Source organism: Elaeis guineensis, chromosome 8 (genome assembly GCF_000442705.2).
Source record: "Elaeis guineensis isolate ETL-2024a chromosome 8, EG11, whole genome shotgun sequence".
NCBI classification, from domain to species: Eukaryota; Viridiplantae; Streptophyta; class Magnoliopsida; order Arecales; family Arecaceae; genus Elaeis; species Elaeis guineensis.
Genome location: NC_026000.2, coordinates 16,298,705 through 16,313,625, shown reverse-complemented (window position 1 = coordinate 16,313,625; position 14,921 = coordinate 16,298,705). Strand labels below are relative to the sequence as shown.

Below are 14,921 nucleotides of genomic sequence, written 5' to 3'. Positions count from 1 at the left end.
TGAAATCAAACCTGACCGACCGATATAGTATTTTCAATACTTAGACTATTTGGAGAATTGAAAATTGATAATAATTACATGTTATGTACTAACTTATGGATGTTATGAAATTATTATATCATAATTTCTATATGAATTGAATGGTGTATTGATTTCTGATGTTTAAAATCAATATTGGATCAACATTAAAGCTCAAACTGATATAACCCATCCGAACCCGCTACAAACCGTTAACTTTGGTTTCAAATAGTTTATATATGATAAATGATTGGCAGCAGATGAAATTTTTTTCAATCCGTTTGGGTTCAATCAGATCAAATTTTTTTCTCAACCCAAGGCAATCTGCCCCATGCTCAGCCCTAGTGCACATGCACCTACATAATAGATGCCATAGAAATGGTAAGATAAAATAAAAACTTGATTTAATTATTTTATAAATCTTATTTTTTTTTGAAATTTTTATTTTTATTCTGAATTTTGATTCATTTCAATCAAATTCTTAAATTTTTATAATATTATAATTTTTTACATTAGTACTATTTTTGTCTGACGACCGTAATGAAAATGTTACGTGCTATCATATGATATGTAATGGAAGCTGATGTGGAATTATCAGTATCTTTTTTTTATTTTTTTCTTTTAACCAAATTTTCTACTTTTAATTTTATCACTTTTTTCTATCGCTATCTCTTTTAAAACTCCACCACCTTCTACACCACCATCCTCCATCTATCTCCATTACCATCTCTAAACCTTTCTTCATGGAGGCCACAACCACCATTAAGACTGCTTCAATTATTATCCTTTTTATCAAGTATTAAAAATTTGAACTTTGAGATAACACGGATCTTAGTTACCTGATTACCTCTTTTTTTTTTTATTGTTTATATTTGTTTAGAAAATTGTGTGATTGATAAGATTCCTGGGTTTGTAATGATTCGAAATATCGGTTCATTTGATCAGTAGCAAATCTTATAAACCCACAAACTAATTTTGAAAAATTTAAATTTTAAAAGAAACCAAAAAGAAAATGAGAACAACCAATCTAATTTTCCGTGCTTTGTTCTCCCATCTTTTTCTTAAGTGGGTCATGCTCCAAAAAGATGAGAGAAAAATAATAAAATAAAAAATAAAAATCATAGCTAGAAGAAAAAAATAAGAAATAAGAAGAAGTTTATGGTTCCACGTCTGCTAATTCTATGTCACATCTACTTCTGCTATGTCATATGATAGCATATGATATTTTCGCCACGAACATCAGACGAAAATAGCACTTAGGAGAGAAATTACAATATTATAAAAGTTTGAGAATCTGATTATAACGAATCAAAGCCTACAATAAAAATTTTTATAAAATCTAAAATTTTTAAAATAATTAAATTTAAAAACTTAAAAAAAAATACTTTCTACATTTTACATAAAATTATAGGTATCTTTTCATATTTCGAATTGATACCATGTCAAACCCTATATTTTGTACACCACTGCAATATAGTTTATCTTCCATTAATCCGCAACAAGACTTGCCAGAGATGTATATTTGTCAACTAACACAGAAGCATTTACATGTTGTTAGATTTTTTTTTTTTTTCAAGACGATGAAATATGATATGGTGGAAGGGGCGGAAATGCAAGTAAACTAGGAAGTGACATAGATGTGGACAAACAACATAAAGAGCATTGTAAAATTTGACCCCAAAAGTCCAAGACTTTTGGAAGTGACTGACGATCTCCTTCAGGCCAAGGTGGTTAAGGAGGTTTGGATTGGGATGTGCAGCGGGGACAATGTCCAGCTTATAGTTGATGACAAATTATTTGTGCACCGCTTATGATGTAAAAAATCTGAGGTGAAGTACATCATTTCGTTTTGTTAGATGTCATAATATTTAATATTCACAATTTTATTTTTTCATCTAAAATTTTGAATGATAAAAATATTTTTTTTAAAAATTATAATATTTTTTGATAAAACTTTATAGGAAATGTTAAACTGAACTTTTCTGCAGGGATGTCATAATTTTTGTGAAGGGATGTCATAATTTTTATGAAGAAATATCATAAATACTCTTTCATAAAAATTATGATACTGCTGCTGAAAAGTTCAGTTTAGTATTTTCTACGGGGGTGTCTTAATTTTTGTGAAGAGATATCATAATTTTTGAGAAGAGATGTCATAATTTTTAAAAAGAACATTTTCGTTATTCAAAATTTCAAACAAAAAAAATAAAATTGCGAACATTAGATGCATATTAGAAAATGAACATTAGATGCATATTAGAAAATGATAGCTACGTGATCCAATAGAATGAAGCGGTACGTTCCACGTTAGATTTTCTATGCCGTGCAGTGCACAAAGAATTTCTAATGGTTGACGTGAGAGACATGCCAGGCTGGGTTATTCTTGAAGAAGAGGGTGGGAGGGAGCCAGGGGTGTAGTCAAGGTGGGTGGTGAGCTTGTCCTCAAGGCACCAGTGGTGTTCTTATTTCAAGTATTTCCACATAAAGCACCAACGAGTTGAGGATGAGGACCCATGGTAACGTTGTAATTTTATCAGACATCACAAGATGGTTCTTGAAGATGTAGTAGGACCATCAAGGCATGAGAGTTGTACCTGAAGGTGTAGAACTGGGAGTTGGCAATTGAAGATTGTATGGCTGTTGAGGATAAGCTTATGGTCGTCGTTTTCACTCAATTTTGTCAATATCCTTGTTAACCGCCTCCTCCTCATTCAAGAAGAGAGACTGAGGGTAGGATTGGATGTGGAGGAGATTGTTGTCATCCTCATTGTCGTTGTTTGGAGGAGTGTTAAGGGGATAGGGTTAGGGTTTGGGGATTGGTTTTGTTTATGGGAGCGATGATTGGTGATTATAATAATAAGTTTATATCATATAACTACCTTCACATCAGCTGATAAGTAGTCACATCATCTCCACATTAGCTAATAAGTAGGCACCACCAACGAGCCCCAGTTCGAATTGGAAGAAGGGTGGATCATATTACAACAATGTGCAAAACACAGAGCTGACATTGCATCATTCTGAAGTGTAAAAATAATTGCTATGTCAAATAATCAAATAATAATTTTGTGGCCGCTATCATTAAACGGGATCTGACTAGAAAGTAATCCCATGTAGAACTTGGATGTTGGAGAAACGTATCAAACATGCATAACAAGCAAACAAATATGCATAACAAACACTCCCTGCGTCTAAAGACATGTTGCATCCCTGTTACCTCGGTCCAAAAGATGAAAAATGGTTTCCACATTCGATTATTTCGTCAAAAACTACCATATAGCACTCCTAAATATCACTTCCATTAGCTAAATTAGTATGTCACCGTGATGTGAATCATCTCCAAGTGACCTTTGAAACGTTCTGGACCATGACATTGGACTTCTTATATTGACTATGTCAAACAGTTGCACAGATCGAGGCCACCATCACTATTGCCTATTGGGTGCCAGAAATAGGGAAGAGACCACCAAGATCTTAAAGAAATGTGAAGCAGAGAAGCAAATGCACATTGCAGTTAGGCGAGAAGAATAGGAAGAACAAGAAAGCAATGCATGGGGGAACTGAATACGTGCGCGAGTGATTGGAAGTGGTGCATACAACACTCAAGAGAGAGAAATGAGACAAAAGGTTAGAAAGGAAGAGGCCGGCATCGATACTGTCCAGACTCGTTAATCCAATTGGCACCCTGACCCAGTTGATATGTATGGGACCTTGACATTAACCCCCACCCAATATTATGACACATCACAGATAGGTTCCATCACTCGCAGGCTTACAATCCCAAGCAGCACCACCTGCCTGATGGATATGGGGTCACTGCCTTCAAAATAATTCTCGAGGTGGCACCCAGCTTCCTCCACTTGCCTTCAAAAAAAAAATGATGTGGGATCATTGCCATGAGATCCAAGAAGCTGGCAACTGCTGTGGGACCTGATATCATATATTCAATCTTCTTCTTCATACAACAGAGAAGAAACACCTTGGTGTGACCTGCCATTTGCCAAGCTATAGAGCTTGTCTGTGATTCTTCTAACAGGCGCCTATAGTCGCCACGCTGTTTGTATGCATCAGAATTGAAAACTAAGCAATCATTATCTTACTATGAACGGTAAGTCAGTACAACCTCCATCCTGAATTGCATGCCATGTAACATCTTCAAAGCAATAGTTAGTATTCAGAGGCTTACCTCTGTTTTTATTTCCATAATATGTTTAAAATTAAATGCAAATATTTGCAGAGAAAGATCATAAGATATAATCTACTGCCTGATAATTGAGAGGGCTTGCTTACAGAAATCACTTAATCATGAATACAAATTAAACAATCAGACTTTCATTTGAATATTTTACACCCGTCTGGCCTGTGGCCGAAGTACAGAGGATACACATATGGAAATTACAAAGTGATCTCCCAGTTAGGGCTGGAAATGGGCCAGCCCTAAGCGTGAGCGAATTTAAAAGTTTTAACATGCTCCACTGGGATCAATACAAATCCAGGCCTGTGGACTGCCCACTCCCAGCCACGGATTCCAGCATTTGTATGCTGCACGCATCATTCCAAATCCATTAATTTTCCCATCTGTGTGTGTGAATGCTAGAAGGCAGATCACACGACACCACTGAGACTGGTATATGCTACATCAGAACATATAACCATCCTTGAACTGAAGGTGAGTATGTCTGCATTTTGGAGCGTAAACCCATGGATGATTGGCAAAGGAAAACCTTGCTTGAGATGCATGTTAACATATGGCACAAATACAATGTTCAGGAAGGCCCGCATGACCCCCTACATGAATATTAAAAAAATTGAATAACAATGAGATCTATAACACCATACATTTTGCGGTTAAAAAAGAAAAGTAAAGAAAAGACTAGAATCCTGAAAGAATTGGCTGAAAGCACAAGTATATACATTAATAAATGATATAAAAATACCAGCACAATCAAAAAATTAGGTGAATCACAGCAACCACAGACAATGACCAGGAGTTGTTTAGAAAAACACAGAACACTTCAGGTTATATATGTATAATAGTTCGGCCAACTTTCTTTCTCAATGATGGAACCATTATTTCTCTTATTGCTAAGCATTTGCATGCATGCTTTTATGGCTCTTTGTACTGCCGATGTGCAATTGTGATACTGAAGGCTGAAGATTCTATAATGGCCCTCCTCATCCAAGAGGACCAAGACATGGCATCCATGAAACATAAAAGTGCCAACTTCAATTGATATTGACTGTGATATAATTTCTGATTTCTACAATTTTACTACAACTTTAGCTAACTTACAATCTCCACACATGCGCGCGCGCGCACACACGCACGCACACACACACAAAAAAAAAAGGAAAAAAGGAAGCTTATAACGATGGACACCTTGGAGCAATCAGATCTTCCCAGGGTGATATGCAGCATTTTTATCATTTGTAACATACCAATGTTCTTCTCAAATAGATCAACAATGGAAAGTGCCTGGTATGCTCTACTCAAATTGACAGTGCTATGTTTCAAGTATAAAAAGGAACGACGTGATGCGGTAAAGAAATCCAGGATTCGACCAAGTTCCAAAACTATTCATCTTGAAGGGCTAGAACTAGATGTGAAATGCTTTACAACTATAAGCTAAGTTACAATACCTGAATTAGATGCATATGAAAGTTTCCGACTTTGCTCCACTTCAATTTCAGGGTGAAATCATCTAATTCTACTCTACCACCTAGGTTATTTCCTGATATCTCCACAACCCCTGAAACAGAAACTACCTGCAGAAACCAGTGGCAATTAGTGAAACAAATATAGAGGCATGAATCATTTATTGGACCATGAAGATGTAAATTAGGTTCCAGCAGGATGCTCTAGGAAGATAACTCAAGAAACACTCAGGACTCGTTTGGTTCACAGGAAGAACTTTTTTTCTCGGGAAGAAAATTACTTCTTAAAAAATTATTTCCTAAAAATATGATTTTGACATGTTTGGTTGACCATGAGAAAGTAACTTATTGAGAGTGGCTTATGTTTGGTTGAGCATTCATTTTCCTGAAAAACTGTGTAGAATATCTATTATATCCTTAATAGATGCACGGTCATACATTTTTGCTCTGAACTTTATATAAATTATATTTATAATCATATATTATAATATAACATTAGATCATAATAATTTATTGTATTAATATAACACCAATATATATTAATATTATATTAATATTTTAATATAATAAATTTATTAATATACATATAAATATAACGATATATTAATATAAATACTATATTAATATTAATAAAAATATTATATTAGTATAAATATTATAATAATATTAATACAAACATTATATTTATATTCATATAAATACTAGGATAATATTAATATAATATAATATTATAAATATAATATAATTATATATCATATTTTCTAAGATTTTTTCAAGAAGAGAAAATGAAAACCTTGGCATATATCACTATTCAGTATTTTGTCCTTATCATTCATTGATATTTTGCAAAATCTTAATGGTGGATCTTAAAAGAGTATTTTTTAGAAAAAAAAGCACTATCAGTTCTCATCCCATGAAAAGTTTCAAAATTCATCTCCCCAATGGGTTTCTACTTTCTATGAAATGTGGGAAGTGTCTTCCCGTAGGAAGAGATTTTTCCATTCTCTGTTCTCTTAAAATTCCAACCAAACAAGAGACTTCTCTATTTCCAGGAATTGTCTCTTTCCCCATCCACTTCCCATGAACCAAATGAGTTCTCAAAAATAGTAACCTCAACTAGCACAGTTAATGATCAACATTACTTGCTGAGATCTAAGCAACACAGAGGAAGCATGCAATGTCAAAAAAAAAACAAAACAGCTTTACCTTGGGATAAATAATAACAGAAGTCATTCATGGAAGCATTTAAAACAACTGTGATGAATTTTCCATTTAGTTCATACATGGGTAACATGCAGTCAAGTATTGGTTATAGTTTTTTCTCCAAACAAGTTATCATCCACATCACACACACACATCATGTATATATGCATGTATGTGGTTAGGAACAAGAGACAACTCATGTGACTCGTATAGAGATAAATCCTTTTTTTGAATGGGACGTTGAGGGTCTCACATCAATGATTGAGCCATTAGATATAGACTGTTAACTGTAACTGCTTACACACTAAAAATTATATGATTCGGAGACTCTTGGCTGATGCATTAAGTGGTCAATTTTTTCATATTATTTAAACTATCAAATTTTTTACCACTTGATGCATAAGCCAGCGATCTTCGAATCACATAATTTTTGGTGTGTAAACAGTTTGAAAAGATAGTAGATCACATCCAATGGTTCAATTCATCAATATGCGAGCAACATCATCCAATTCAAAAAAGGTATAACTCTATAAAAGTTACACTGGATGTATTACACCAACTGTAACTTGAACCTGACCCTATATGTACATCTTCCTTGAAATTATCACAATCAAAAAACCTGCGAGCACCATAATGGCAAATTATATGGAATGTTGAAAGTAGATCACCTCAGCAGTCCTTCGCTTTCTTGATTATCCAAGTTTCAGCCAGAGGAGAAGGGTACTTACAACTCCTAGGTCATGTGTCAGAACTAACTGAGAAAAAGATTCATCTAACCAGAATCTATAGCTAATAGGACCTGGGTCTGCTAGGTGGCATTCCAGAAGTTCTGAGAAGAGCGTTCCAGGCTCAAAGTCAAATTTAGTATTCTTCCCATATATCTCTGAAAAAGGAAAAAGAAATGATAAAGACCTATATGATCATGATAATCTCATGATATTTATTTCTAAGTTTCAAATAATCTGACTGGAGTCAGCATGTCTGGATCATGCTAATGGTAATAGCAAGTCAGGTTGACTAGAACTTGACCCAAAATCTTTTCATACTAGAAACCTCTGACAGGAACTAAACACATGAATCAGTGGATTACCAGATATGCAGATATCAAATCAAGTTTTTTCATGGTGCTGAATTTTCACTAGAACATCTAATAGCAATGACAAACACTGCAGCACACACAGCATGAACTAGAATTGAGTTGAAAGCAACAAGGAAAACAATTTTGCGACAGAAGAAAATTCTGCTTACCACTGATATGCATGCAACAGGAATTGACTCGCAGGCATCCAACACATGGACTGTCATGTCTGAGGAAATGATAGCCCCAATATTTTCTGGTGTAATCCTTATGAGCGGAGGAGAAGTTACTGAAATATTCAGTATCATGTCATCATTTGGGTACTTCTTGTACAACTGAGGAATAAGAAACTTCCAGCTACCGGTATTCAAAAGAGACTGATCAGGTACCTTGTCCACAATCCAATGCATCAATCCTGCCTGATGTAACAGATGACCATCAGAAAATACTTGATACACAGATTTCATGCTGTTGCCAGACACAGAAGATGATCAATAGTGTACTTGTTATTCACAACTACCTAGTTTACTAGAAACAAACTCTTCTTATTGCTTGGTCATTAATCACAAGTTAACTATCTCACCAAATGCTAAATTAAATAGTTGCAAGGCTTTAAATCCCATGAGAAAGGACCGTCCTGATTTTTTCATGGAATGGAATGCGCCGCTGTCCCGCCCCGTCCCGACACTTGGGATAGAGGATGTCCCAAGACGTTCCGATTGGGACATTGGGACGCTAGCGGGATGATCCTGTCCTGACACATGGGATGGTACCCTGTCCCAGTATCCCGTAGGACGTCCTGTTGGGATTTGAATTATTGAATAGTTGAGAGATAAAAAAGTTTAATGGAGTTGAGCTACCGAAGTTTTTGAAATCATGTTCAAATATTACTTACATATACGAGTAAACACATGATGGATACTTAAACTGAAAGATGCCAAAATTAGCAAAATGGAAACTTCATTAACCAGCCAAAACTAAAGCTGGAACCAAGATTTCAAATCCGTACTAAAATTGTTTGGAAGTACGGTGCATTACTCATTAATCCAAAATAACTGAAAACCCAATATGATTCAACCAGCTTAGCACGCATCAAACAGAATTTATAAAACGAGAGCAAATGAGACGCATCAGACTTCAATAATGTAAACTGAGGCATAAAAATTGTCATTCCCCAGTCTAAATAGAGTCCTAAACCCACATGAGCATAAACAACAAGAAGTGTGTGAACCACACAGGAACCCATTGTTACGTGACTCCTGAAACTGCTTGACACAGGTCTCAAAGAAACAGTTTGAGGTCGAGTGACATAAATGGTTTTCACTTGTGCAAACATGAGATATAGCATTCCACCTTGGAAAAATTATAAGCTTTAATATTTATGTGTCAAAAAAATACTAGATGGAGAGACACAAATAGAATGCAAGCTATGGAGACGAGGCAAAATTACCTGAAAGTATACCACTGATGCAGAGTTAAATACAGTCTCATCTAGTGAGATCCAGAGCATCTTTAATATCCACCCACAAGATGTTGAAATCCATGCATTTTCATGTAAATAGCTTCGCATTGAAACTTCATCTGATGCAATGACTAGACCATTAATGTCAAACTCAACAGAAGAATTTCCAAACACTGGATCATTTACAAAAGTCACATTCAGCACACCAACATCATCCACATCAATTTTCTTTGGCAGAGTCTGCAATAACGAATCAAGCTTCATCGTCCCTTCAATAATATTTTTAGTAATTGCACTTTCCACAGCAGATCTAATCCGATCCTCGAAAGCATTCACAAACCTAGAAAATACAAACAAAGCATGGAAGGTAGTTAGTCAGTCAGGTTATCGACATGAATATGCATCAAGAACGGAAGAAAAAGGGTATAAATTTTTCTTTAGGACATATTACTCAAGTTGTATCCCATACTTCTGGTACTACGAACATTATGTTGTAGCTATGGGGTATTTTAGTGGAAATATATACAAGCTAGGAGTTCCATTCCCTTTATGTAAACGGTGTCAACATTTATAGTGTCCTATGCTTTACAAATCAAGAAAATCAAAACTCTTGAAAGTGCATTCGCTTTTGGAATGAAAGAGTACCTATCTAACTTTTATGAGGCGAATCTCAAAAATACTTTGGCTCTGTATAAGATATAGGTAGGCTTGGGCTAGGTTTGTAGTTTAGACAAACTTCATGTTTGTGCAACTTGAACCAAGTCCTTAATGTTAAAACTGAAAATGTACTGTTGGCTGCACAAAGCCACCAAAGTTATATTCTAGATGTTTGATGAGAAGTGCAATCGAATACCACTACTGAAGGACCTGGGGTTGTCGATGCCTCAATGGCTGGGCTGGTCCAACCAGCTTTCTAAGACAAGCTAGTGGCTACCTTAGGCTGATCCTAGTGGCCAGCTTGATTTTGGGATACGTGTGTTGGAAAATCCACATACCAAAGAAGGTGAATTTTTATTTCACCTCCTGCTAAGCATAAGATTCTGACAGCTTAGACTTAGAAGTTAGAACTTACTGAACTTAAGATGTCTTGGCTGGCTCAAGCACAATGTGTTCTCTGCAATTCTGCACCTGAAGACACCTCTTATATTTTTCACAGATGCTCTTAAAACAATTTTGGAGTACTTCATAAACAAGATGAATTTAAAGGTTGTGCTGGTTCTCCAGCTTCTTTGTGAGGATCTTGGAGAGTTAGAAGAATCGACAAGAAATGGAAGGCAGGGATATGTTAGCTTCTGTATAGTGGAATACGGAAAGAAAGTAATTGAGCATCTCTAGCTTTGAAACAAAGATGAAAGCTACTCTGGTTGATGAGATTAAAGCTTTTTGGTTCCAATGGGGTCCCCTGAAAGTATATTACTAAGATAGTAGTTGCACACATTTTCCTATCTTTTAATTTTGTACCTGTACATATTTTATGCCCTTAATGAAATGTCTGATGGTCTATGTCTACCTTTTCCTAAAATAAATAAATAAATAAATAAATAAATAAAGCTTCCCTAGGTCGAGTATAAACTGCAGTTATGACTACCTTGGCCGAGCTTATATTTCCATGCAAGACATTTTCACTGAAGATAAATTTGCTTTAAACATCACCTTTATGTCTTGAAAGAACTTTACAAAAGCATACAAAGAATTCAAAGCATGCTGAGCAATACTAGCCCATTCTTAACCAAACAAAAACTTTGAGAAATTATTTTCCTTACTGGTGAACAAGCACCACTTGTGATAAGTGCAGCCAAGTGAATCTCTTAGTACATACATTTTATGTGCCTTATCAGAATATAAATGGATCCTTCTTCATTTTTACAATACAAGGAATAGGCAGTCCATCACACTTCTCACAAGAGAAAAAAAACAACCATGTGTTAACTTTTACATTTCATACTCACATAGGAGCTAAGCTGATCTTCTTTAGAGTGTCGAATTATCGTCATAAATATCAAGAAATTTAAAAATATGAATGCTGGAAAGATTATTTAAAATAAATCACCAATAAATTCCCAGAATGGAAGAAAATGAATTAGCATATAGATTAACACTACCTTAACAATAAGTGATACACTTTGATCAATATTAACTTCTAGTCATAATGGAATAGATTGAAAAGGAATACAATTCATGTCAGAACTTCGCCTATGGGTGTGTTCTCATTTTATTAGCAAAACTCTATGTATACGACCTATATGGCTTGGCATTTATAATAAACCATAAGTCCACTTGATTAACAAAAACAATGCACCATAACACTCACAAGATTCAAATCTTTTACAATAATGATCAATGAGGTTGCATACCCTTGATAAAACCAAGATGCTCCTCCATCCAAGGTTATGACCATATCTTTTACATAACAGCCACATTCTATGACATTCAGCTCCAGAGTTCCATTTTGATTTTCCATGCCAACGGTGAGCCCAACTTCCAGGCCTTCAACCTTACCTAGAAGTAGGAATCATCAGTTTCCCTTTGTTGAAATACATTACAAGTAGGCAGGCAGCCAACAAGGAGAGGGAGAGGAGAAGAAAGAAGAGAAGATTAAGTAAACATTGATAAAGAGAACAATGAAGCTAATTAGTCACAAATAAAAAAGAGTCAATGCAGAGTGCATAGAAATAGTAGAATAAGTTCCATAAATAGACATCAACGAGAGAGGAAGAAAAGCAAAAAAAAAGAAAAAATGATGCATGACAGATACAAGTCAAGCATGAAAAATATTAATATAGAAAGAACATTAAAACTATGACATTCTGCAAACTAAGTGTTCTAAGTCTTTTGATAATTATGATGAAATAATGAGAACGAGAAGCTAAGTTCTATGCCTTCTATAATTATGATGAAAAGAATGAGAAAGAGAGACTGCTATTAATAAATTTGAGGAATAGAAGATGGCTGCAACTGCGGCCCAAAGAGCAATGACTAAAATTTTAGCGTAGCATGTCCTACAATAAGAGAAGAAACTTGTTCAAAATATTGTGATACATGAACCAAAAAGTCTCACCTTTTCTTTTAATATTTTCTAACAACTAGTAGAATGCACTGCTTACAGCTATTAAAGTTTAAAAAAAGGAGAAATATATGCAGAAATATAAATAATTTACCCAAACAAGCTACAATAATAGCTTGAGCATGTTAGTCTGGGACAAATAAAAAGGATGTAAAACTGCAATAATAATACTTATTACAATTTCAGATATGCATATATTTGATGACTGTCTGTTTTAACAAGGAGACCTCCATCTCCTGAATCGTTCATGTCTAACTATCCAAGTGAGAAACCTTGACTGTACTGGATCTGGCAATGACTACAAGCTAATCTATTTCTTGAACAAATTGAAGCATTCTTGAACAAACCTTCCACAAGCCTTTTTTACCATCTACTAACTCTGATCAGGAAACTGAAGACACTGTGGCAGGATCATGCAACTCAAAATAGTTGGTTTTCTATCCTTGTCCTCTCCCATTCTTGGTATTCCATGCGTTTCTGTATGCTTATCAATCTAAGTGGTTAGGGAGTATCCCAGTCTGGTGGAGTGACAAAAAGTGCTCTATCTACTTAGAGCCACAAAATGATGGCAATTTCACTGAGTAAATTCAATAGAGCAACTTAGGCTAAAGTGAAACAAAATTTTTTTTGTTTGTTGACTTGTCTCCTAGCCTCTTCATACATTCAACATGAGAGCTCCCTAAGTCAGAGAAGGCAGGTTGACCATATTATTTTTTTAATTCCATGACTCGGCCTCTGTAAAGCAGCTACATAAGCCCTAGACTCCATTAGGTTAAGCATGAATGAAATGGTTAACCTTTGTTCCAAATAGAAACTTCTCTCTTTGGCTTTTACATGTTGCTCATACTTCTTCGGCTTTCAACTTATATCTAATACGCCTAGCAGCATTTCAAGCTAATTCTTGGTTCTATAGACCGCACCACCACCTTCACTAAATTAAGCCTCCAAGAACATTGTAAATTGGGATAGATTCCACCTAGGCATGCAGAATTGAATCAGTTAATTACCATTCTCCCAATAACCAGAAGCCTACCCAATCAAGGCTTGTGAATCTTCCACTCCCAAAGATAGTCCAAGCATTCACAAGAAGTAATAATGGATTCAAAAACCTCCCTAAATCCTACTGCAGCTCACTAAATTGGGTTCGACGATGTCCATAACAAAACGAAAATTCTTAGCTTTCCGCAGAGAGTGAGAAGCGTGAGCAGTCCACCAAACAAATCAAGAGAGGCAAAGAAGTTTAAAACAAATCGACAAACGTTATTAACACACATGAGCAGAGGGGAATTCAAATTACCCGAACAAAAGCACTTCCTTCATCGGAGATTTCAATAGGAATAAGCCACGTGCGATACGAATACCGCCAATTCATGCTCAAATTAGCCGTCGCCCCCGAAGCAACGATCAAGATGCCCGACTCGCCGGGCTGAACCGTCGAAGATGAAACGTTGATACTTAACAGCGTGATGTTCGTCGCCGTCATGCTAACGGTCCCTACGACCGGAATCTTCACCGACTTCTCGATGTCAGGGAGACGGTGCCGGATGAGGGTCTTCCTTCCCTTCTCGATCAGCAGGTCCTTCCCGAAGTCGAGACCTTTCTCGGAGACGACGACGGAGATGAAGCTTTCTTCTTTGGATTGGAGATGGGCCGTGGCCGAATCAGAGAAGATGGAGAGGAACAGGAGGAAAGGGAGTAGGGTTGCCATGAGATTTGGGGAGAAGCCCAGAAGGGAACGGCGGACGAGAGGGCTCGAAGGGAAAAGGGGAGGCAGGGGGAGGGTTGTTATGACCAAGGCGACAAGGAGGGAAAGGAGGCCGGGGAGGATGAGAGGGGAGCGCAGACAAGGACAGAGTCACAGAGGTTGTATTTTTCGCGCAAAAGAAGGATTCACCCTCTTCGCACGGATTCACCGTTGGATCGTGCAATAATCCATTAACGATCTGTGCAGCCGGCAGACGAAAGACTTTTGACATACTTTAAAAGCTGTGCCGGACGCGATCCAACGGTCGATGCTGCGAGAGAAGATCAATCATTCTTTAGCGCGAAAGATACAACCCAAACCCGTGGAGACAGTGACATAAAGGATGCTTGACCAGTTACGCCTCTATCGTCCGGTACCCGAGGGAGGCCCGTCCTTCACCTTTAAGCCTGGTTTTGAATTGAGACCACCCTCGGCGACGGAGGTGTTTAAATTAGCGGGCCCTGCTACAGCCACGGAGTTGGTGGAGTTGGGATTAGGGCTGCAATCCGGTTGGTTAAATTTCTGTCGGACAAGCTGCAAAACCTAGGGCTGAGTAAATAATCAAAATTCGAAGAAGTTCGTCAAATTCCATCTAACAAATATTTCGATCGATCAAAAAATATAAATTAAATATAATTAAAATAAAATTTATAAAAAAATTAATTATTTATAATTAAATTTATTTTTTATACTTTGA

At 36.3% G+C, this 14,921-nt stretch overlaps 1 protein-coding gene across 2 annotated transcripts; it reads right to left on the bottom strand.

Annotated features, from left to right (window-relative positions):
* Positions 1–4,304: 4,304 nt before the first annotated feature.
* LOC105050003 (putative BPI/LBP family protein At1g04970) lies at positions 4,305–14,607 on the bottom strand. 2 transcript variants are annotated; one of them, XM_010929840.4, is made up of 6 exons: positions 13,778–14,602; positions 11,771–11,910; positions 9,405–9,756; positions 8,125–8,373; positions 5,659–5,784; positions 4,305–4,806 (listed from the first exon to the last, which is right to left on the bottom strand). In XM_010929840.4, exons 1-6 carry the CDS (start codon positions 14,186–14,188, stop codon positions 4,624–4,626), a joined length of 1,461 nt encoding a protein of 486 aa, XP_010928142.1. In that variant the 5' UTR covers positions 14,189–14,602; the 3' UTR covers positions 4,305–4,623. The 2 variants fall into 2 exon arrangements, with proteins under 2 accessions (XP_010928142.1, XP_073098538.1); XM_073242437.1 differs by lacking the exons at positions 4,305–4,806; positions 5,659–5,784 and adding an exon at positions 6,474–7,759 and having other exon boundaries at positions 13,778–14,607.
* Positions 14,608–14,921: the final 314 nt, after the last annotated feature.

What these genes read in the sequence shown, in the direction of transcription:
- LOC105050003 (XM_010929840.4), bottom strand. Translation starts at nt 14,188, where the DNA reads ATGGCAACCCTACTCCCTTTCCTCCTGTTCCTCTCCATCTTCTCTGAT. An exon ending in GCATCTTGGTTTTATCAAGG is followed by an intron (nt 9,757 to 11,770) that starts GTATGCAACCTC and finishes TGTATTTTCTAG; the next exon opens with GTTTGTGAATGCTTTCGAGG. An exon ending in CATCAGTGGTATACTTTCAG is followed by an intron (nt 8,374 to 9,404) that starts GTAATTTTGCCT and finishes CTGTTACATCAG; the next exon opens with GCAGGATTGATGCATTGGAT.